The 24,504-nt window shown below is 38.3% G+C and overlaps 1 protein-coding gene across 1 annotated transcript in view; it reads left to right on the top strand.

The window, feature by feature from the left end:
* The window catches only part of LOC307249979 (voltage-dependent calcium channel subunit alpha-2/delta-2-like), a gene marked incomplete at its 5' end in the record, with an annotated part of 32,813 nt that extends 12,152 nt beyond the window's left edge, over positions 1-20,661 (top strand). The window contains 36 exons of the mRNA XM_080026896.1: positions 1,325-1,441; positions 2,020-2,079; positions 4,735-4,779; positions 4,992-5,127; positions 5,265-5,396; positions 5,498-5,555; positions 5,637-5,687; positions 5,897-5,996; positions 6,129-6,290; positions 6,411-6,521; positions 6,648-6,726; positions 8,180-8,229; positions 8,418-8,507; positions 8,620-8,685; positions 9,280-9,354; positions 9,472-9,546; positions 9,651-9,722; positions 9,822-9,893; positions 11,733-11,794; positions 11,925-12,001; positions 12,265-12,325; positions 12,408-12,505; positions 12,590-12,680; positions 13,093-13,155; positions 13,242-13,345; positions 13,934-14,032; positions 14,226-14,317; positions 14,438-14,485; positions 14,804-14,875; positions 15,336-15,488; positions 15,590-15,642; positions 15,826-15,881; positions 18,045-18,168; positions 18,245-18,354; positions 18,455-18,537; positions 19,260-20,661. Of these exons, the coding sequence (XP_079883022.1) occupies positions 1,325-1,441; positions 2,020-2,079; positions 4,735-4,779; positions 4,992-5,127; positions 5,265-5,396; positions 5,498-5,555; positions 5,637-5,687; positions 5,897-5,996; positions 6,129-6,290; positions 6,411-6,521; positions 6,648-6,726; positions 8,180-8,229; positions 8,418-8,507; positions 8,620-8,685; positions 9,280-9,354; positions 9,472-9,546; positions 9,651-9,722; positions 9,822-9,893; positions 11,733-11,794; positions 11,925-12,001; positions 12,265-12,325; positions 12,408-12,505; positions 12,590-12,680; positions 13,093-13,155; positions 13,242-13,345; positions 13,934-14,032; positions 14,226-14,317; positions 14,438-14,485; positions 14,804-14,875; positions 15,336-15,488; positions 15,590-15,642; positions 15,826-15,881; positions 18,045-18,168; positions 18,245-18,354; positions 18,455-18,537; positions 19,260-19,355 (3,093 nt within the window). The 3' untranslated portion in view covers positions 19,356-20,661. The remainder of the gene's footprint in view (positions 1-1,324; positions 1,442-2,019; positions 2,080-4,734; positions 4,780-4,991; positions 5,128-5,264; positions 5,397-5,497; positions 5,556-5,636; positions 5,688-5,896; positions 5,997-6,128; positions 6,291-6,410; positions 6,522-6,647; positions 6,727-8,179; positions 8,230-8,417; positions 8,508-8,619; positions 8,686-9,279; positions 9,355-9,471; positions 9,547-9,650; positions 9,723-9,821; positions 9,894-11,732; positions 11,795-11,924; positions 12,002-12,264; positions 12,326-12,407; positions 12,506-12,589; positions 12,681-13,092; positions 13,156-13,241; positions 13,346-13,933; positions 14,033-14,225; positions 14,318-14,437; positions 14,486-14,803; positions 14,876-15,335; positions 15,489-15,589; positions 15,643-15,825; positions 15,882-18,044; positions 18,169-18,244; positions 18,355-18,454; positions 18,538-19,259) is intronic.
* Positions 20,662-24,504: the final 3,843 nt, after the last annotated feature.

Here is a 24,504-nt window from a genome sequence, read left to right as displayed (position 1 = left end):
AGGATGTTGAAAAAGCCACACATAAGGTCTTCTGAGGTCTAACATTGATGCATTTCCATAATTTAACTTCAGGAACAGAAACTGGGTGAATCTGATTGGTTCAGTTGGCAGTGCGCTTTAAACCCAAGACATAATGTAATGAAAAAGGGCAAAGTTACAGTGACACAGTGCATAAGGCATGACTCACCTGCATGCAATAAAATATGCTGTTGCAGTCTTTTGGCTTAAATAGACCATAAGCTTTTAATTTATTTCAGAAATATTTGAAATTTGTAAGTTGAATTTAGTTTTGTTTTTTGGGACCGGAAAACAAAACTCTCATTATTTAACCCTTTATTAGAGGACATTATTTGGTAGTGGAAATAAAATAATACTTAAATACTTTTAAAATCAGATACTTTTGTACTTTTATATATGATATATGAATATGATGATGTGAAGCTTTTAGGTCGATGTGTTATCTAAATACTCCTTTATACGGTGGCCCTGAGAGCTCACGGCACTGCAAAATCAGAAAACACATGCAAGAAGACAAAACGCAAGCAAATTAACAAAACATCTTCATCAATTTGATAACACATGCGCACCATTTAGAAAACACATGCAAGAAGAGAAAACGCAAGCAAATTAAGAAAACACAACGGAAGTGTTTCCAGAGGACACTTAAAAGTGATGCACATGTCCTACTGCAGATCACTTCAATAGGCTAATATCTGAATCATGCGATCACAATGTTAAAATAAATCAAAAACACTTACTTTTTATGTAATTTTCCAACACCACTGACTGAAATCCGAAATCCGGTGCTTGCAACATGCCTGTCTGGATGTGTGCATCACTTTTAAGTGTCCTCTGGAAACACTTACAGAAGCACTTCCGTTGTGTTTTCTTAATTTGCTTGCGTTTTCTCTTCTTGCATGTGTTTTCTGATGTTGCAGTGCCGTGAGCTCTCAGGGCCACCGTACCTTTATCTGTTTTCAAGAGCAGTTTCATAAATTGTTGATTTCCAAAACCTTCTTTTTCTTGTCTGTAAATGATGAAGTAGATAACTTTGATATGAGTCAAATGCTTGTATTTCATGGTTAGCAAAATATATTGAGTCTGCGTCATTTACATATATAATTTTCCTGTTATATGATTCTTCAGGGAAAAAGGTCCTTCAAGGACATACACACAACGTGTCCATATTTAGATATAGGATGGAACACAACACAAACGCATGAAGCAATGTCTCCCCATTTCAGTATCTAAACACTTAACGAACGACTGCTCTGAAGCTGTGATTGCTCTGAAGTTTTTAACTTTGTCCATTAAAAATGTACAGATATACAATGAAGAAAGACGACGGTTTACTCTGGTGAAGAATCAGCCTCGGAAGATTGTGGAGAAGGTGGCTTCAGATATTGAGAAACTTCTGGCCAAGAAACGCAAAGCACTTGATGTGAGTTTGAAACAAATATCAAACACTAAGTGATACCACTAACTGTCCTGTTTATCTAAATTGATTCTTTAAAATGGATAAAAGTCCATGTTATAATAATATAGTATTACATTTATCCATTTTACTTTGTTTATAAGTGTTTTGGGAGATTCACCGGATGAAGGAGACAATTTGATTTTTTTCACCTTTTGGAGTGCAAAGATGAATTCTGCTGACAAAACAAACGTTTCTTGCAACAGTTGCTTTTTAAGTTAAGTGAAGACAAAGCCTAAGGATTTAAACAATACTTGCTCCAAGTCATTTCTGGAGTGTAAAAGGTCTGTCTTGTTTTTTCATTCCACAGACTTATTGCGTATCCAGTCGACATTTTTTTAAATTGCTGTTTTAATAGCTGGTATTAAACAGAGTTGCTTCAAGATTAAAGAGCAATAACTTTAATCAAATGCTGGTAAACCCTGGGTCTCGCTCATAGAAACCCTTTGTGCTTCAACCTATTCTTCCTTTCATGATTAGAGAAATTGGACTTATCATCGTACCTGCTCCTCTAACGTGAATGTATGTCTGTTTTCAACATGCAGAGGTTAGCCAGTGAAGCAGAGCGGCTCCAGCGAGAGCATCTGTGGCAGGATGGAATCAAGGTAAATCTTCAAATTTTAAATAACGTCTGATTTGAAGTTAAAATATTGTGTAAGTTTTGATGTGAGTGACTGTCACAGTTGATTTTTACAGGTATTATAGTCGGGATTACTTACTATATCTGATCAGTTTGAATGACAGCCCCTTATAGTGATGTTATGCATACATACAAACTCTCTTTAATCATTTGTTTTTATAAAGTCTAAAGCCTGGAAAGTATTTTCTGTCATTGCACTGTTTTAGTTGTTGACTGGTGTTCGGCTCTGTTTCCCTACAGGACCAAAATCAGCACAAGGGCAGATGCTGTTTTAATTCAATTTTACACTGCAAGTCAATTTCTTGCATCCTTGCCTGTTTGCTAATTACCAAACAAACAGATTGGAAAGCCTGTGAAAGCATTTTTATCCAATCAGTGACAACGCAGAAGAGTCCAACCTATATGCTGCAAGAATTAAACATTTTAGTGAACACATTTTAAAACAAGTTCACACAATTGAGGGTCAATATTTTTTCCTTTTATCTCCTGAATCGTGCACTGCAAACCAGTTTCCTCACAGCACTGGCAAAGCTCAACATGAACCCATCTCTTACCTGCAGTTATCTCTAAATCAATTTGGGCCCGACTGGCTGTGAGACCTTCCCTGACCCATAATTAAATAAAGGCTCAGAGTTGTGGCTGGGCAGTAAAGGCAAAAGCTCCGGCCACAGGTTACTGACATGGTGCACAATTGCAAGAGGTTATAAATAAATGATCTAAATAAATAATTAAAAAACAGACCAAGTGCGGATTGTGGATGCAGAAATGCCCTCCAGTTTTCAGCATATGAGTTCACTTATTCTTCCTTCTGCTCTGAACCAACTTCACGGCGTATACTTTTTTGCCTTTTCTCCACATCTGGGCCCCATTCAAAATAAAATAGGGGCCTTAGGATAAGTTTGACAGTGCACACTTTTTAACCACAGATGTAAGGACAGACCTTATGGCTATGTCTCTGGGCGCAGTGACTTCAAATGGTACGATGAAAGAACATTTAAATTGGTCAGCTGATCAGACCCCTCAGCACTCAGCTGTGTGAAACAGATGACTGAGTGCACTCGTCCGTGAGGGTCCCTCGAGTCCTACACACATTGATGCTCCACTTTTCCGCATGGTCTGCTTCATTTGCCCAACAACGTTACGGTTAACTTCATCCTCTCACATGGCCTCTTGCATCCTGCTCCCACGCTCTGAATCCATGTGTTCTTAAAATACACCGTTGGTTTTGCATTTTTTAGCCCATTCATTGAAAATGGCATAGACTTTGAATTAATTATTTTCACTGGCCTTTGTCTGCTTTTTTTCTGTAACTCAGACAATGACCCCTGCAAGACCATGTTAGCCTTACTGTCAGTACTGTTTTATTTGCCACTTTTTCGGCCAAGGATAGGCATCACTGGCTTGGTACACAATGCACCGGAGTAATAGCATAACTATAGAGCCCCCCTTTCTTTTTGATTCAAGATTTGCTGTGAATCGGGAATCAATTGTCAAACCAAATGTGAGATTGGAAACAGGACAAACTTTTGCCAAAGGATTAAACTACTGTTGTACTACAGCAAGAAGACAAACGCAAACATGTCATGTTTAATTGAATTGTAATGTAGGACAAGGTGCTCGATGGAGATAACATTTGGTAATCAGAGGGCCAAAAATAGGGACATAGCAGCCCCCGAGTAGATCTCATGCTCACACTGAAGTGTGTTAGGTCTCTACACAAAACTAACTGTAACAGATGGTGTTGCTCTACCAAAGCCTGACAGCCTGTCTACTGATTCATAATGTCACAGCACTGAGCAGAAAACAATAGCAACCATTTGGCGGCTACAGTTTTGCAAATGTAAGGATTTGTTGCTTTTCCCCACCTACTCTCCTTACTCCTGATGGGGATTTCTCATTATTGTTGCCATTTTACACAAAGAACAGAAAGTGAATGTTTATCCATATCATTTATGTGAGGTTTACGCATGCATCTAACTGTCCATCAACAAATTGATAGACATTGTTCTTGTGAGAAAAAGAGCTATGGTGCATGGTTGTAATCTCTGTTTGAGCGTTTCTATGGTGATTCAAGTGGCTGTAAAGAGTTAATTATCACCATTGTAAGAAGCAGCATGTGTTACTTATAGACAGATGATGATTTTGTTGATGTTGTTTTTTTAGTTGACATTGTCAAGTCAGCAGTGAAAAAAACACTCAAATCAAATATTTCATTGATTAATTTTGTAACTAGTCTGTAATGAGCTATCATCATAACAGACGAAACCTTCATTTACACACTAAACCTTAATTCTACATTCCTTTAATCCAATTCCTTTAATGTTATTTTTCTATTTTTTTTTGCAAATAGCCTTTGTTATCCTAAAATAAATTCACCTTTAATCCATATTTAAGATAATAAGAGCAAGATACATGAAAGAAGTACAACAGTGATTTGTTTTGGGGATTGCAATAGTTAATCTGTAGTAAAGATTAATAATAATCTTTATTTGCAGCCCTAACGTAGTACCCTCCTCCATGTGTCTATGACTTGTACGTACATAGTACTGGCCGTCCTCATTCTGTTTTCACAGTTTGCCATCATTACGTCCTCCTCATTCCGGCATCTGTTTTCTCCTAGGAGCTGGACATGGCTTATTATGACTCAAAGGCAGAGCTGGATTATGTGAGTAGGGGAAAAATAAACTGATTTATTTTCTTTGTTTGTGTTAACTGAGGCCATTCGGCAGAAGGAGAGTTCCTTCATGTTTCGCAAATCAAGAGTGTCTTTAAAAGAATGGAATTTAACAATTCAAAGAAAAGATAGTGTTCGTCATAATAGGGCCAATGAAGAGATGAGGGTTTGTGTGACACGCCTACTGTCTCGTGTTCTGGTAGTATTCCATGGACGGCGAGGGAGAGGTGGAAAATCCTTCGCACATCAAGCTGGAGTTTGTGTATGATCCAAACTTCAAAAACAACGTCAACTATTCCTACACAGCCGTTCAGATTCCCACAGATATTTACAAAGGAGGCAAGTAAAGCTCTTGGTTGATTGTTTGTTGCACAGCAGCATAGAAACATTTTCCATATTTGTGTTTTCATTTCATTAATATTTTACATATTTTAAGGAGCGTATCCAAGAAGTTTTCCCCCCTTTTTCTCCATCAGCTCCAATCATTCTGAATGAGTTAAACTGGACGCAGGCACTGGAGAAAGTGTTCATGGAGAACAGCCAAGAGGACCCGTCGCTGCTGTGGCAAGCGTTTGGGAGCGCGACGGGTGTCACTCGCTACTACCCAGGTAGGTTTGATCCACGCCTGCGCTTCCTAGACTAAAGTTGAATAAATGGATTGAGCAAGGTCTAAGTCAAATGTATTCATGTCATCTTTTCATTTCATCAGCCTCTCCATGGAAAGCCCCTGACAAAATTGACTTATACGACGTCCGGAGGAGGCCCTGGTACAGTATGATGCTTCAAAAGCACCTCACAATAGGTTTAAAGGGTTGAAGAGCTACATCCTCTCTTGTCCTTTGTCACAGGTACATCCAGGGAGCCTCGTCCCCCAAAGATATGGTCATTCTTGTCGACGTGTAAGTAATACATTGAGTTCCTCTGTAGCATCCTCTGTAGCAGCACTCTATTCATAACAACTACAGCTTGGTCTTCTGGGTTTCAGTAAATGCTCTGCTAAACTGAAACATACAGACCTGTATGCACTGTAGATATTTATGCTTGTGTTTGCCAGTATCTCTGTGTGTGTATCCATGCATTGTGACTGAGATGATATGGTTTTCCTCAGGAGCGGCAGTGTCAGTGGCCTCACCCTGAAACTGATCAAAGCGTCAGTGATGGAAATGCTGGACACTTTGTCTGATGATGATTATGTCAATGTGGCCAGGGTAAGTATCTGCTACACATACGGCCTCTCCATCATTTCACCTCTCTCTATCCTGGCTTTTGTTGTACTTGTACCATTGTAATTTCAGTATTTAAATATGTAAGCTCAAACTGTGTATCCTGTTGTGTTTCAGTTTAATGAGAAGGCGGAGGCCGTGGTTCCCTGCTTCAAACATCTCGTCCAAGCTAACGTGCGCAACAAAAAGATCTTCAAGGATGCAGTGATGCAGATGCAGGCTAAAGGCACCACTGACTACAAGTCTGGATTTCACTTCGCCTTTAACCAGCTTCTAAATGTAAGTCACATACTGTATTGACTGGGGATCATGTCAACACTAATGTGTCCACACACTGTTTCACTGTGTTGACAAACCCCACTGTTCTTCTCATGAATCTCCCTCTAATGTATTTTTCAGAAGACAAATGTCCCTCGGGCAAACTGCAATAAAATAATCATGCTGTTTACGGATGGAGGAGAGGACAGAGCTCAGGACGTCTTCATGCAATACAACTGGCCCAACAAAACGGTTGGTGTCTGCTGATTATGTAATCATAACAGACACCTCGCTGACAAAACCAGCTTTTTTAAAAGTAGGCACAGCTGTTTCTTAATCACCTTCTGCAAACTGAAACTGTATTTGTCCCTCCTAAAGGTTCGAGTTTTTACCTTTTCTGTGGGTCAACACAACTATGACGTCACACCTTTACAGTGGATTGCATGCACCAATAAAGGTGAGCCGAATTTCCTATGTAATCCTCTCGTTTTTTTCTGTTCACCATGCCACATCCTGTAGAGCAGTGGCTCTAGCAACGTTAAAGTTGCTTGGTTCAAATTTGCATTCATACTTGCTCTACTTTGAGTTGCAGAAGCTGTTCTTTTGAAACCATTTATCCATGACCTTAAGCTGACATTGTCAGATGTTTGTTTATTACTTTTACAAAACTGTTCTCTGCTGCTGTTTCTTTAATCTACTAAGGATCCTCATAAAAAAATGTGGATATATTTTATTAATCAAAGCATAATAACTTGTTTTGGTTGAGTTGGTAAAGTTTTGGTTCTTAATTGAGCTTTCCATATTCCTACAGAAATACCCTCTGGTTAGTTTAGGAATAGTAAATACAATTGGAACATACAGTACATTAATGCTATGGAATGTTTTCAGAAGTTAAGGCATGCAGTCTGTACCTTGCTTTTTGTGCTGTGACCAAACAAGATTATTGTTATAAATTGAACTATTTGGAGTTTTGGACATAATGGGCTGTGCCGTCCCACCACCAGACCAGCAACAACGGTAAATCGGGCAGATGTATTTTTTAGCCCCACTCAGTCCATTCTTTAGAAGAGCCTGCTGTATACTAATCAATGTTTAGACAATAAATACATACAGATAAATAAATCAGCTTAATGTACAGTTTAGTGCACTGATCCTGCTAATGGTCCTGCTGCCTTTCAGATGTGTGAGAAGAGCAGTGTTGCTTCTCACAAGTCTCTGTTCGCTCACGCACAGGGCACTTATAGGCTGGTGATTAGATGATCAGATTTGCTCGCGGCTGAGAGCTGACATTGATCTCTCCAGGAGAACTTGTGTCGGTGAGGAGGCTTTTTTGCTGGTGTAGTGAAATTGACCTAGCAGCACTGAGAACACATCTGCTTTTTGTTCACATGGAGCCGTTTTTTTTTGGTTGGGGGAAGCAGTCGTTATTATTCTGACGCGGTCTGGATCCAAACTGAGGGAGAACAAGTTGTATCTGATTGTGTCCATAGATTGTTGAATGAAAATTGGGAAAACCAGATCTTAGACGTCAGAAAAAGCTCACAAATAAGTTGTTTCCTAGGATTCCGATTCTGATGAGTCATAAATGTTTCAGGCTCTACAGGAGCTTTAAGGCTGTCGGCTAATTTAATGGTCTTGAACTGTGTATATATCGTACAAATAGAGAAAGTGTTCTTCCTATTTAAGCTTCCTATCTGTAGCAGGTAAGTGTCTGAGTCACTGTTCTAGTAACATCTAGTAAAATCTGGAATATTTATGATCACCAGTCCTGTGTTTCTTTCAGTTGGCATCGCTCACACATGCTCTTCCTCCCTTTCCCTATCTATCTTTCTTTTTTTCTCATCTCTCTCTCTCTCTCTGTCTCTCTCTCTCTCTCTCTGTTTGTCTTTTTTCTCTCTGTTGCTTGCCAGGTTACTATTTTGAGATCCGTTCCATCTGTGCTATAAGGATTAACACCCAGGTGGGTTTGTCTAGTGCCTCTGACACAGCTGATCCTCAATCTCTGTTTCTTATTCTCCGTATGGTGCTCCCTCTGTTGAAACAACCACTTCCATTTGTCCACAAAACCCATTTTCCCCCATGGCCTGATATTTTTTTCTGTTGGTTTTGAAGCCACAGCCGGTCATGTGTCTGGTTTTGTTCTGTCAGGAGTACCTGGACGTGCTGGGACGCCCCATGGTTCTGGCAGGAAGCGATGCCAAGCAGGTTCAGTGGACCAATGTGTATCAGGATGCTTTGGTGAGGCTCCATGACCCTGATCAAACATAGTACTGTAAAATGCAGAACACCATACAGTGTACAGTATACACACTGAGCAAATGAGCTCTGTTTACATGATTTGTCTTTGTAGGGTCTTGGCATGGTGGTAACTGGGACTATGCCCGTATTTAATCTCACTATGGATGGAAACTCACAGGTAACACAACTGAAAGGTTGAATTCATTTTCTATGGTTATGGCCACTTTCTCTTTTTGCTTGAGGTGATATGGCGGTTCAGAGGCAGAATTTAGCTCTGTTTAATGGCATTAAATACTAAATAATGCCTACCGTTTTTAAAGGCATAGTTTGACATTTTGGGGCATTTGCTTATTTGCTGCTTGGTTGATACCAATGACATGACCGTACGCTAAATAATACTACTGCTAGGAGAGGGAAGCTTAGCTTAGCATAACGACTGAAAACTTGCTTGCATGGCTCGGCCATAAGGAAACAAAATCTGCCTCCCTAAAAGCTTGTTCATTAATATGTTGCATCTTTTTACTGATGCATTTTGGTTTTACGGTATGATACATGCCATAACTATTTCTTGTCTGGGTGCAGTGACTATCTGGTGCTAAGCTAACCTGATGCTGGCTCCAGCTTTACATTTAGCAGACAGACATTATAGCAGTATTAATTGTCTCATCTTATCTAACTTAAATTAAAGTTTACTTTCGCAAAATGTCAAACTATAACTATATCAAACTCTTCCTTTAACTAACCAGACATGTTGTTGCTTTTGTCCGTCCAGAACCAACTGATATTGGGTGTCATGGGAGTCGACGTGCATCTTGATGAAATAAAGCGACTAACACCACGGTATAATGTATGTACCTCACATAAACACTATTATTAGTCAAATGTTCTACATTTGCATTTACCATGTACAGAACCGGCTGGCACCTCACTGTTCTTCCCTTCTTTTAAAACATGTTCTAATCAGCTTGGAGCCAATGGATACATATTCGCTATTGATCCAAATGGGTATCTTCTCCTTCACCCTAATCTTCAGCCAAAGGTGATGTATATTCAATCTGGCAAAAACTGTGGGTAGCAATGAGTTTGAGGCATATGGATTGAATGTTAGTGTAATGGTATTTTTTCTCGTTCGACTTCTCTCAGCTCGTGAACTTACCCGAGCCTGTGACACTGGACTTTTTGGATGCAGAGGTGGAGGACAGCAACAAAGAGGAGGTGAGCAGCACTAAGTGCCAAGTAGACCTGAAAAGGTTTTGTTTTCAGGCATTTTCTGCCCACGTGGAATGTTTTTGTAAAAATGTTTTCATTATCTAGATCCGTCGACAAATGATTGATGGTAGACCGGGTGAAATGCAGGTCAAAACTCTGATCTTGTCCAACGATGAGGCAAGTAAATTCCCTTTCTGAATAGCTTCACCTCTTTAGTCAGACTCTAGCTATCATATTGATTTCACTCAGACATGCTCACTTTTTTAATCTAGGGTACGATGAGTGATTTTAAAAACATTTTGTACATCAGTTATGATACAATTCAGCATTAAATTTGACCTGGTAACACACATACTCACAGATTTACAGATATAATGCTGTCCAGTCGGCCAATAAAGCATTCTGCTCAGTCGGTTCAAACAAGTTATCTGAACCATTTTTGGAATTTAAAAGTAAAATTTTAATAAAATGTATTCAAAATCTGAATTATAATAGGGGAGAATGGGGTAATCTGAGACACTTTTTACATGTGCTCCCCTCTAAGCAAGCTAAAATGATTTATCACTCACATTTACACATTTCCCATTAATTCAGGATGTTTCCTAGAAATGGGCATTAGCAGAATTTATTCAAGACAAAGGGCAGTGAAAATATGATTGTTATAAAAATTGTTATGTGTCTCACTTTACCCCAGCTGTGGGGTAAAGACAGACCAGAGAAATCAAGGGGGTAAACTGAATCACTTACTTTTTCAACTCTGAAACTACCATAACGACACAAATTGTAACAGTTCGAATCCTGAAAGCTAGCTTGAAAACCAAATATTACAAAACTAATGTCGGACTAGTAACATAATTATGGGGTTTGGTCAATTTGGCAAAACATTTTTCTAAACACTGGAATGTAACTCTGATCAAATACAACATATAATTCATATTCAATAATTAACATTCAATTGACAGATAGAACCAATTAGATTAAAACACAGTCTGGGGGTCAGAACACAGGACCCTTAGAGCCAGCTAGTGTCTGGGGGTCAGAGCAAAGGACAATCAGAACCAGAACAGTCTGGGACTCAGAACAGGACTAGACCCAGCTGTCATTTTCCATCTTTTGAGTCTTTTTTTCTGCATTTGTTATATTAAAGGTCACTCTCCTGTCCCTCACATACATACGTGCCATACCATGCCCTTGCTGACACCCCTTCAACCATCAACCCCCACCTCCAGCCCACATTGTCTTTTCAAACTAGTCTCCTTGCTACTTCAAATATAATGGATTCATTAAAAAAGGGTACAGACACTGTCTCACTTTACCCCACAGCATTTGTCTCACTTTACCCCACTGCCACAATTTGAGAAAAAACTACCTCTCTCAGCAATTCAGGCTAAGCTTCAGTTATCATCATCACATGGTTTCATATGTTGGTAGTTCATCAACATGTGTGATAGAAGTTTTTCTACCTGAATCAATTTGATTAGGCACAACAATCGATTAAGTTGACAGCAAGAACATTTACTTTTACATGCAAAAAAGACATTTTTGTGAAAAAAACATGCTTACAACATCACCATGAGGTCCTCTCTTTCATGGCCAAGGGGAAATGAGAGGGGCTTGAAAACATATATCTCACATGACCAAAAATGTGTTCCGTGTACTAGATAAAGGGGGTGTCTCACATTACCCGGTGTCTCACATTACCCCGTCCTCCCCTATAATATACAGTATATAATATGTATATAAATGTTAGTGTTGCAGCACATTTTTTAATTTTGATCAGAGATCAGGCTTTTATTGATCTCCCTAAGATTTGGGTTTTTTGGGTTGAGTATAATGCTGTGTCTTTAAACAAGTTTCAAGCGAGGTTTTATTTATGCGAGAGAAGGGTGAAACAAACACAGCCAAACCTCGAAAAAATTATATCACATACTATTTGCGCATAAAGTGAGAGAATGTAAACTGTATCCTGTTTGCTTTGGCTGACTGAAGTAAAGTCAAATGTCTCCTTAATTTTAGCAATATATTGATGAGGCCTTCAGAAGTTATACCTGGACTCCCATCAACGGTACAGATTACAGGTGAGCAGTTAACAATTTGAATTAAATTGCAATCAAAATCAACTGCACACACATATGGATAGATTTAAGACCCTTCCTCATTATGTCTTGTCATTCACGTTCTTCCGTATTGGGATGCCGCTACCTGCAGCCTTGGCCTGGTACTACCCACCTACAATGAATACTACATCCAGGCAGACCTGAGTGATGTGATGCTGCAGCTCCAGTGTGAGTACAGAAATAGTTTAAAAGATTTGTTTATACATGCATTTTATTTCTGTAATTTTAGGTTGCCTTTTACATATCTGGCAGGGGACAACAGATGAAAACTAGCCTCTTAGGCTAACTCTGGCTCACTTACATTTTGAATGTTGATTAGTGTGCAATGTCCCTGAACTAAACCAATAAAATAAAAAATAAAATAAAAATTTACTTTTATTGAGATGTTACACAAATATACGATCACATATCTCCACCTGTCTGTATTACAGATATGCAGTCGTTGCTGCCCAGCTCCTTTGAATCAGCAGGACACGTGTTTCTTGCTCCAAGGTGACCCCCGTCTCTATTTGCTCTTTTAATTAGACTCTTTCTTTGTCTGCTAGCATTAATCCTTTTCTCGTTTTTTTTTCAGGGAGTACTGCAAACGTCTGCATCTCTCTGACAACAACACCCAGTTTTTGCAGAACTTCCTCTCACTCATGCTTGAAATTTCCCCAGAATCTGATGAGTGTAAGTGTGTCAACAGCATTTAATAGTTCACTGCCTCTTCTAGGGATACACAGATTCAATCATTTACTTGTTTTAATGTCTCAGGTGACCAAGGCCTCATCCACAACCTGATTTTGGACTCAAGGATTATAGGGCAGCTGGCTTCTCGGGTTTGGAAAAACAAGGATCTGAATTCGTGAGTCAGCTTTTTGGTGCTGTAGAAAGCATTCTCACACACACACACACACACACACACACACACACACACACACACACACACACACACCACCCACCATGGTTGAAAAAATTGCCTTTCAGAAAGAGACACCTCCTGTATATGAACAGTGAGCTACTTTGTATGTACGGTATTATTTTTTTTTTTAATATTTTTTGGCATTTTTATGCTTTATTGATAGTGTAGAGACAGAGTTGAAATGGGGCAGAGAGGGGAGTGACATGCAGAGGATGACCGCGGGCTGGAACCGAACCCGGGTCCGCTGCTGGCCGAGGCCCATGGGGGGGACGCCCTACCAACTGAGCTAAGGGCGCCCCCGTATGTACGGTATTTGAGTTAAAACAGCTGGCAAAGTCTAAACTAAATGTTACAGGTACGGCTTCCTGGCTGTGTTTGCGTCAACTGATGGAGGAATAACACGTGTTTTTCCTAACATGTAAGTACTCATTTTACAGATTTGCTTTCTATAATAATTTTTTTCCCTTCAGAAAACATTTTGTGATTTATGATATTTTTGAACAGGGCTGCTGAATCATGGGATGAGGATCCTGAACCTTTTAATTCAAATTACTACAGAAGGAGCCTAGACAACAAAGGCTACATGTTCAGAGCTCCATCCAGATTGTGTGAGTAACTGCAAACATTTCTTAAAGATGAAAATAAAAATAAAGTGTGTGTGTGTGTGTGTGTGTGTGTGTGTGTGTGTGTGTGTGTGTGTGTGTGTGTGTGTGTGTGTGTGTGTGTGTGTGTGTGTGTGTGTGTGTGTGTGTGTGTGTGTGTGTGTGTGTGTGTGTGTGTGTGTGTGTGTGTGTGTGTGTGTGTGTGTGTGTGTGTGTGTGTGTGTGTGTGTGTGTGTGTGTGTGTGTGTGTGTGTGTGTAAATAGACATTCAGTAGCCGGTGGGGACCATAAATAGAGCTATTGACATTCAAATTAATGCAATTTTGCACAAGCTTGATCATGGCATGAGTATGTAGGACAAAATAATCTTGTGGCTTTAATCTGTGTGTGGACCACCTATCTCAGGTGACCACCGAGGTGTGATTGAAAGGTTTGAGTTGAAATAATTTTGTTCTGTATATTCATGCCAAGGTGAACAATGAAGTACAACCACAAAACGATGGTTAATTTCAGTTGAACATAACAAACAAAATTCATCATATTTGTGACATAAGACTGTGACTTTTTTTTTAATCATGTTTTGTTTGTGAACAGCCTTGGAAGACCCTATAGGTGCAGAAAATGGCACCGTTGGAATTCTGGTTAGTTCAGCTGTTGAGGTTAATTTAGGGGGCAAACTGCTCAAACCTTCAGGTAAGAAACATACTTTTACATAGAAAAAAAACATTTCTCTATTGTGTTATCATTTGTCATGTGGGAATGCTTTCTTTATTTAAATATTCATATTTAGGCTGCTTCTGTTTGTATTCTTTTCTTACCAAAACAATGCTTCCTGCTGTCTTCTTCCTGTATTTGCTCTGACCATGTGGATTATGTCGTCACTCAGTGGTTGGAGTGAAGCTGGATTTAGAAGCGTGGGTGGACAAGTTCAAGATCCTGGCCAGCAATGTATCAGACAGTCAACAGGGATCCCACAAGGTACAACACCATGCCTCTAGTTACTTATACTCACAAGTAATTACTTAATTTGAGTGTATTTACTGTAAAGGAAAAAAAAAAGTGTCTCATCATTGTCCTGTTACTCATTTTGCTGCACAGTGTGGACGCTCCAGAAGTTGTGAGATGGACTGTGAAGTTAACACTGATGTAAGAAAGTGTTTTATTTCATTGTCACATTAACACAACCACAAGTCTGTATCAGGGAATCACAATCACAATGTTCAGAAGTTAAATCATCCTGTCCTCCTGTCCTTAATAATCTTGTGTTTACTAAATTGTCACTAATAAGAAACAGATGTAGGACCAGAACAAGATTGTTGTTCCCACTTGTTTCTCTTTCAATCAGTCCACTGTATTCATATTCATGTATCCTGCTATTGAGTGATTAGGTAAAGAGTTTAAAACTGCTGCTGCTGCTGTATTTGTGAAGCCCTTTTGATGTGAACCGTGTCTTGTTATCTGTAGGACCTCCTCTGCTATCTTATTGATGACGGTGGGTTCCTGGTTATGTCCAATCAGAGAGATCACTGGAAAAAGGTGCGTATTTGGGTGTTAATTAGCTTTACATTTATCCTGTATGACCTTTCTAAGAGGAAAGCACACAGCATGCCATTTTCTCTACGTTTTAAAAGTAATGCAAAAACCAAAGGTATAAATATTAAAGTGTGTAAGTGAGCAGATTTCAAGTTTTAAAGGATTTGATTAACCATGTTGTAGAAAATTGTGTTATTGTTGTTGCACGTGTAACATCATATTTGTATACTCCCTGGTTTTAGAATAATATAAATATTTCTTGTTAGAAGATCTTTCAACTCGAATGAATTCAGCTTACGTCATCACATCACATTTACCTTCAGTTCTTGCCAGTTGAGTCCAGTTGTCACTGCATAGCCAACATATAGAGAGGAAATCAGATAGCATCAATACACTTTGTTAAACCACTGTGTGGTGCTGTTTCCTCTGATGCACTTCCATTACTTTCTTTTATCCGTCACAGATTGGTCTTTTCTTTGGTGATGTGGACCCTTACCTGATGCACGCACTCTACAACAACACAATCTTCAATCGGCGCCAGTCTTTCCACTTCCAGTCTGCCTGTGAGCCAATCAGCAGCAGCCACACTGGTGCAGCACCAAGGGGCATCTTTGTGGTAAGAGACCACCTGCAGATCAAATTAGAAGATTGTGGGACTTTTTATAACTTGTTTAAATATGTTTCAATACTCTCTGTGACTGCTCTCTGTTCATGCAGCCGTCCATCACTGACATCCTCAGCCTGGCCTGGTGGACGTCCTCCATGGCATGGTGAGACTTGGTTTGCTGGAAAATAAATCAAATTACACAGAAAGCATGTGAGCTGCCCTTTTCAAAACAATCTGGAAGGCCTTTTCTTTTTTCATGCTAAACAGCTGCAATTCTGCGCTCAGTTATTCTCAGCTTACTGTTACAGAGCTATGACATGTGTTAACATGTGTTTTACTTTCTCAGGTCTGTGACCCAGCAGCTGCTGTATGGACTGGCATACAACAGCTGGCTTTACCAAGGTGGATTTGTGCATCTTAACATCTTGTTCGCTCAAAAGAAATCTTGAATCAGTTCATTTGCATAGATATTTATAAAGCTCATTACTCTTTGAATTAATGTAAGAAAATAAATATTACAAATTTTACAGATACAGATTTTTTTAATGACTAACAAGTAGTTAATTTGCATTTATCATTTATTTTTGCCCTTATAGTTCTGATCTCGTTAAAAAAGGAAGATTTATTTTAACAATGAAATGTGTTGAATATGTCAGTGATCTTGAGAAGCAGGACAAAAGACTGTCTTCAATGCTGTTATGTTTAAAAATTAAAATATTTCAAATTGTAGATGTTATTAGGGATTAAGAATAGAATATCTGGAGCACAATTATCCCCTTAAATTTAATTTTATCATTATTATGTCAAATATATGACATCTGTTATCTTCTCACGACATCCAAAACAATGTGTCCACAGAGAAGGTTTCAATCTTTCATATGCAATTAAACCTATTCAAAATGTACTTTAATGATTAAAAAGAGCTTTTTTCATCAAAAGCAACACTAAATAATCACTTAAAACTGTTTTTCTACAACACATTCATGTTTTGTAAGATTTCGAAGTGGTGGGACACTTTTTGTCAACACTGTCATATAATCCATTAAAATGTAATAAAATCAGGGGCAGCTGTCACTATGAAGGACCTCTTGTCACATTCTACCTCTGCAGAGTACATTAGAGTCAGACCGGCTCTGATAAGTGTTGTAGTTTTAAAATATTTTAAATTCCAAATCTTGAAAGTCCTGTGTCACAACCATGAAATGTCAACACCGACTTACAATTTATGAAGAAGTTATTTGAAATGTTTTGATAATTTTATTTTCCTGAAGTAGTTCAACTAGCACCTAACATCAACAGAAAAACCAAATGGCACTAGATAAATTCCATTTGTTTTGTTTAAGAAACGTTAAATACATCAACACCGTCAGATGTCTACTCCGTCTGAATTCCTGTCTGACGGTGGTGACAGGCCAATGACGGAGTTGACATTCAAGGCATCATATTTGGGTGGTTTATAATAAGTTATTATAATTATATTAAAATATAGAAATACGGTTTAGTTTATCTAATACTCTATTTATGGAAACTCTCACAATCTTCTTTTGTCATGGATGATTCTTAAAAAAGTAAAGGATGATATACAAAATGAGGCGATTTGGTGTGAGGCTGTTAGAGCTAGTCTGATTGAAAGACTGCAATTTGAATCTTGAATTAATGCTCAACCAATAATATGCTGTTATAAAATCACTGTTATTGATTATTCTACGTATTTGATGGTTATCTGGGTTAAATCCATAACATATACTTGTCAACTCCGTTAGATATACTTGTCAACTCTGTCAGATATGTGTCAACTCAGTCAGATTTATATTATTTTGATAACAATACATAATGATATTTCATAGTTGTTGAGGAATGGTTGGTCATATGTGAAAATATAACCAGTCACCTAACATGAGAATGTGTTTCGAAATTTGAAACACATCTTGATTGCTGTTAATTTTAAAGTAAAAATTGTCTCGATAAGCCTTAGGCTTCTTCCGTCACCCTTCGGACAACACAAATTAAGATGTATGATGTGAAAGAGATAATTGTGTATTGTGTGGAATTGTCCGAAAGAATATTAATAAATAAATAAATAAATATTACACAGTTCAACAAAAGAACATAGAGGAAAATCAATACAAAAAATGCATATTCAAATACATTTTGAAAATATTTTTTGTGGCCTCTGTCAGTCTTGGTGAATATTTGTGATCACTATACATCTCATGGGTCTAGCATACATTGAGGGAAAATGTATTTGTGTTTTTGGTGTCTGGGGCTGTTGACACAAAATAAGGAATGGCAAGGTAAAAAGCCCATTTTGATAAAAAGGACAAAAGCTGGGAGGTTGTGTCAAAGCTTAGCTCAGTAGCTTAGTATGTTGGATACATATATGTAATTTAATTCGCCTAAACATAGGGTTTGTATTTTTCTCAACATTGCACCCTGTTTTGTCCCACTTCTCAAGAATCACTGATGTAAATTGCTCAATTACAACCAATTTGTTAAAAAGCAAAAATTCAAATGTTATGTACATGATATGAAATTCTAACTCTGAACTTTGTGTTGGTGTCCTAGATGATGTCCTGGTAGAGGGTTTTGAGACAAAGGAAAGCAGCTGTGTGACCATCCAGAGCCAGTTCTACTTTACAAACACAACCAACTCCTACAACGTGCTGCAGGACTGTGGAAACTGCTCTCGGTGGGTTTTTTGCACTCTCATAACTATTCTGTTCATACTGTGTGAGCTTGTTTAAAGCCATCACTGTCTCCCACAGGCTGTTCCATGCAAAGCGGATAGAGAACACCAACCTCCTCTTTGTGGTCGCTGAGACGCTCCCGTGCAGCTCATGTGAGATAGAGAGATTGACACTGGTCCGGACAGAGTGTATCCTTTAGCAACATTGTGCAGAAGCAAGAAATATCATTAACCTAGTGTGGCAGGTAGGTTCACTGCACACGTATAGTCCTTTACAAAAGACAAACAGTTCAGGAGGAGAATCCATGTGAAGTACTGAGTAACGCACGCTATCGTAAAGGCCCAGTTTCCTGCTTTGACTACAGTGCCTTAGTGAGTAAACACACTATAAGTATGGCATATTATATATTATATATGTGCGCCTCAATCATGAGTGTGTGATGAGACAATATGAGTACAAAAAATCTAAGAAATATTTTATAGAAACATTCAATTTTAACAAACAAAAAACATTTCCTATGTTCAACTAAATTATTTGCGTTTTTGCTGTCATCCACATAAGCAGATAAGGTTAAGTTTCCTCACTTTAGTTGTAGTCATGTGACCTCCCAACTCTATCTATCTAGTTGTCATGGTTTGTAGCTATCTTATCTCTTCCAGATTAACAGCATAGTTAGCTAACTTCCCAACTAATCTGTTTAGCTAACTTGATGATTCCAGATGCAAAGCCGAGGCATATTAATTAACGTAGCTATTCGAAAAAAAATCAACTTCCATAACGACTACAATTAAATAAACCTAAGACATGTTTCCTTAAACAGATTTGATTGCGTGTTTGTGCGAATAATAGAAAATTCGCAAATTAATTTACTGAGCTAAGAATAGATTCTTGTTTGTTTCAGCTTCAAATATAACTTTCATTTTGTGGTAATAATGTCTCTACAATATTGAATAAGTAAGCTTAGACAATATTGTATCTGTGCTCAAAAAGTCCCTTCGCACTCAGAAATTAGGCACAATATTTTATTTTCACGTAAAATTCATGAATCTTTTGCTCTGGAAAAAGGGGAACTAACTGTGAACTCTTGTTGCAGGAAAACACGTCAGAGTGTGGACGGGGTCATACACTGCAGTCCTCCATAGGAGTCCTTCTCTTGATTCAGCTCATTCTGCATCTGTTTCATCTCTGACACGTGCAAACACTCTAACTGACATCTTTCATCTCTTTGGGTTTAGGCTCGGATCTACTGAATATCAAATCAAACACCAACTGCAAAATTCCTCTTTTTTGATAAACAAACGGTCCACAGCTCATTTGTTCTATGCTGATCAGCTCTTAGGGCTTTTCTGCCTTTTTGCTTAGGCATTTGTCGGTGTTACAGGCCTTTAGCGCAAAATATACAAATAAATGTATTGAGTGTGCATGCTACTTGAACTAGTACAAGCATGTTTCAGATTTGTGCACACAGGCTTTGTGTGAACAATCATCAAAAAAACAGGGAGGCAGTCTGAAGCGGTCTCTCTTGAGAATGAGACGAGACCCAGTGTCTCTATGAGATTACCTTTATAAATAAAGTTTAAATAAATAAAGAAGAACTTTCCCATATTTATATAATGTTGGGAAGTTTTACCTATAACAGTATTTTTTGTTAAATCTTAAAATGACAGTGATACATTTTGTGAAGTAAAAACAGTAATATTTCCCTCTACAATATAATGGAGGTGGAGTATTAAAGGCGCTCTGTGGAGTTTTCTTGTAAACAAAGTTTCTGTTTACAATCAGCAACAACAACTATAAAAGAATAATTTTTTAGGTCTAACAAACATTTTGAATGCATTTCCTGCCTCATAAAGACATTTTGAGACTGCTTTGTTTACAATTTTGTCTGCGTGCTAGTGGTCTTTCCTAGCACATTGCAGTCATTCTTGGCATATTACTGCCACCTGCAGATCAGTGGTAGTATAAGTGGGTCACTTATCACCAGCATGCTTATGCACGGACACAAGAACAGGAAAACAGGGGCCCAATTACAGAAACATTCCTCCTGAGCGCTATACGTGGTCAAAAACTCCTGAGGGTACCTTTAAGCAGTGTTAAATGGAACTTAAGTAAATTTCAAGCAACCACAACACTGTAAGTATAGTGCTTGGGTAAATATACTTTCCTCAATTGAAAATGCAATGCTGCACACATCACCACATGCCCTGGGTGGAGACAATATTCTGAGTTTTTAGATTTTTCATTGTCACTTTTAACAATATGAGGCCTGCCTCAACCGTTGACTGTTTACATGGATTTACAGTTTCTATACTGGGTAAAGCTAAAGCTATCCAAGGCATTTGCACAACTGACCTTTTTACATTTTGCTGGCCGCACATGGAGATAACTGCCAGAGCATGAAAATATAGATAAATAATAGTCAATAATTGGACAGAAACTGCTGCCGCTTGAGCTTCACAATTCAGACTCCCTCACAAATTTTACTTTGCTGTGCTACTTATGACAACTTTTGCTTCTGGTTTTGTGAAATTAAATGAGTGATCTTCACCATTTTATTGTTTGCATATCCCTTTTAAATGTGTTTTCAGTTGTATCATGATAGTAGATCCGGGCCTAAACCTCTCATTCACTTCAGTGTCTTTCAATCCACCTCAGACCTTTGCCAATCATATCATACATGACATGATGACCCAGAATGACTTCATATGACCGGTTTAGATCTTTAAATCTAACCACATTTCAGACAGAATTTAAATGAGAAGTATTTTTCCCCCTTATAATATTTTCTTAGAGCACAACCGATGAGAAAGTTTTAGACATCCAGCCACATTTTGTGACTTTTCATAACATGAATAAAACCTATGTGCAGTTTCTTAGTTTCTAGTCAAGGTTTGTTTAGATACATGTTACTATCATCATGTTACTATCATGAAGTGCTTCCAGATGATAAGAATTGTTAAAGCCTGTAAAAATTAGACAAACACAAACTAAAAGCATTAAATCCTAACTGTGATTGTGTTAGACATGTAGTAGTGGAACCTACAAACCACCGCATGGTTAGCGCAATACCGCTGTGAAAATTGGATATTTTATTCTATTAGTAATTATCATCATCATCAATTTATCATCAAATTTCCAAGCAGTGTTATCTGTGGAGTCTTAAAGCACACAACACAATTGTGTAGCCAGCGTGTTTTCATATGTACAACATCAGTTGTTTGATTGAAGGGAAGCTCTTTGTCACACTTTTTGTATCTTGTATCACCCCTTTAGTCATTCAAACCTGAATTTATGCACTTATGTATGCTTTTAGATGAGGAATGTAGCTTCTGCACAGCTTTTAGTGTTTTCAATATGTTATATGTGCAGCTTTTTTGGCCTGTTGAGAATCCTCTAAAAGAGAGGATTCACTGTGGCAGAATATTAACATTGTATCATTCATACCTCATCACAACAGTGACGTCTGATTCAGTTGGAAGCTGTAAGCCGTAGCAATTTAACCACAATGATAAATCATACCGATCCCAGACAGCGTGTTTGGGATCATACTGGAGTTAGAAGTGTTGCACTAAAAAGTCTTTATTTGAGGCTGAAAAACTAATTTTTCTTTGATTTCATGTGGATACAGTTTTTACAATATATTTATTGTCTGAAACAGTTTGAAACTCAAATAAGCAATCAGTCAGTTTCAGTGGCGTGCACAGACATTTTGGGGGGCAGGTGCTCAGTGCAAAAAAAGGGCACAATTTATTCTATCGATGAATGACCAAATCATTTTAAGGTTACTTGTACAACCCCGATTTTCTGGAATAATTTGGAGACACAGAATTACCAAAAAGCAGAAAGAAAAAATGTACGTTTGAAAAAAAAAACAGTCGCCCAAAATAATCCCTTATCCAGGAGCTCCTTCTCTCTTTGAAGTCTTCGTTAGGCCCCTGATCTCTGTATGCCGCCACCCCCCCCCCCCCCCTCCCTCCACGAAGATCAGGGGCCAGTAATATATATACATTTTTTTAAATAACATTGTTCGAGGCCTTCAAAGATCAGGGGCCTATATTGAGCCAGTAAAAATCATCATTATTTTCTTTATTTTTTATTAATCGGGGCATTGTTATCACACACATTTAATCATCGAGTATTTATAGATGGTCATGTCAGCATGGGCAAGATACACTGCTGATTTTTTTTTTTTTTTTTTAAGGGCACTTGATTGGTCCAGGGGGCAAAGGGCAGGTGCCCAGGCACCACTTGGTGTCTACCTGTGCACGCCCCTGGTCAATTTAAACTGTTGTAAAACGGAGAAAAGCATCAAGTCCACAGTGACAATGCTGGTACAAGCACATTTTTGGAATTTTCTCTACAATTACTTCAACTACTTTCGTTGATGATAAAAGAAAAAGATTTTCTGGCGAAATATCTAACTAATTATACAGAGTTTCAGCTGTTATACATATTTTATGTCAGGCATACAGGTGACAGGCTTTATTTGCAGTGAGCAGACTGTTAAACAGGCTGTATTCACCAAACTCTTTATCTATTGCTTCATAATAACAAACAAGGATGCAGCATATGTGATGTGGAAGCACATTAAATGTGTTAATAGTTGTTTATAGTTATATTTAAGATCCTCTCTATACATGGTTTAAGACATAGAAATCCTCATAAATAACGTATATGACATACTCTTAACTTCTCCACAGGCCACATCACTCTTGTGTGTTGCATACTTGACCGTTATTGGCTCCAAACTCTTTGTGATGTCACAAATCTGGCTTGTTTGTTCACATAAACTTAGATTTAGGATGAACTTCGATGAATGTTAAAACATTCTTCTATTGTCAAACTCTGCACGTACACTGTTCTGCACAGTGAAGTTCAAACTTTGACCGGAATAACAATAGCCATGACACAGTTTGGAATCGAAGGGGGACTTTAAATTATTAAAAATTATTTAAATAAATTCTGGTGAAAAATCCCTTATAATGCGTCACTGTCTTGTTTGTGAGGAGTTCTGCATGATAAAATCCCCTCAAACTTTTAATCACAGTAATTCATCAGCCCCTGGTGTCTTCTTGTTTTACCATTTGAGCTTGTTTCTGAGTTAATGGGTGACATTTCAAAACAAAACAACAACAAAAACAGCTTTGTTTGACAAAATATTGATGAAATGCTGTTTCTGTCCATCTGTCTGGTTTTCCACCCTGCAGTGCCTTGTTGCACTCCTTTTGGATCTTAGCCGTCTGGATGTTCATCCTGCAGGCCCTGCGAAAGACATACTCAAGTTTTTAAGGGTTGCATGGGTTCAACTCTAAATGGACTTCTTGGTCAGAAAATAAAAAAAGATGCTCTCCTTGGACTTTTGAAACCTTTTTAAAAATGGAGCCTAGCACAGATGTGGAAGAGCACAACCAAAGTGCGTTGAGCAGCCAGCCTTCAGCTTTCTGCCGTCTCACGGACAGACGTGTCAAAATGCAGAGGACAAAGCCCTTTGCTCCTCTGTTACAAGTCTTTTCTCTCTACACTGTGGTGGTTCAGCCTGGCATCAAAGCACAGACACTGTCCATTTCCACAGATTTCCTTTCGTCCCGTCTGCACACTGTATAGACTATATTTGAAGCCTGCTTGAAAAGTGTACTTTTTCCGATATGACTGACTGAAATGAGGGAATGTTAATGTACAGTATAGCTACTTTTGTGCATCTCTGCTGTACCCAAGCATGGTGGGGACCCAGAGAAGCAGATTCAAGCTAGAACACTGTTTGGAGGGGACCTCAGCAAAAACACTGCTCTAAAGAAACACAACAACAACAAAACTTTTACTCTGATACCTACAGTACCTATGGTATTGAATTAGTCAAACAACACAGTTGTACAATGAAGAAAGGACATTTTGTGAAACTCTTTATAGCTTACAATATATTACTACTGTTGAGGTCAGTGTTGTAGTTTTGTTTTAAATTACCGGTATTTATTTGCATGAAATTATGAACAATTTACAGACTTGTGTACATAAGCTAATGGATATTTTACATTCCTGTCCACATCCAGCTCTCCATCACTGTGGGGAGAGGAGATGACCACTTTTGGGGTGATGTGGAGGTCTCAGAGCTCTTTGCTGTGTGTGTATAACGAACTAACTATGCTGAACGTTTGACTTCAGTGAAGCCTACAGTAACTGTCAGCTTTTATAATTTAGGTATTTTGCAGCAAGTTAAAGCAAAGACATGTTAAGAGTTATGAGCAAAATACTGCCTGATTACACCGTTGTCGTTTATTTAGGGGGGAAAAAAGTGAAAAACGCTGAAAGTGATGTATGCATTTATAGGCTGTATAACAAAC

The sequence above is a fragment of the Ammodytes marinus genome (genome assembly GCF_949987685.1).
Source record: "Ammodytes marinus genome assembly, chromosome: 4".
In the NCBI taxonomy this organism is placed as follows: domain Eukaryota; kingdom Metazoa; phylum Chordata; class Actinopteri; order Uranoscopiformes; family Ammodytidae; genus Ammodytes; species Ammodytes marinus.
Note: the sequence above shows the minus strand (reverse complement) of the source record. Positions and strands in the feature narration are given on the sequence as shown.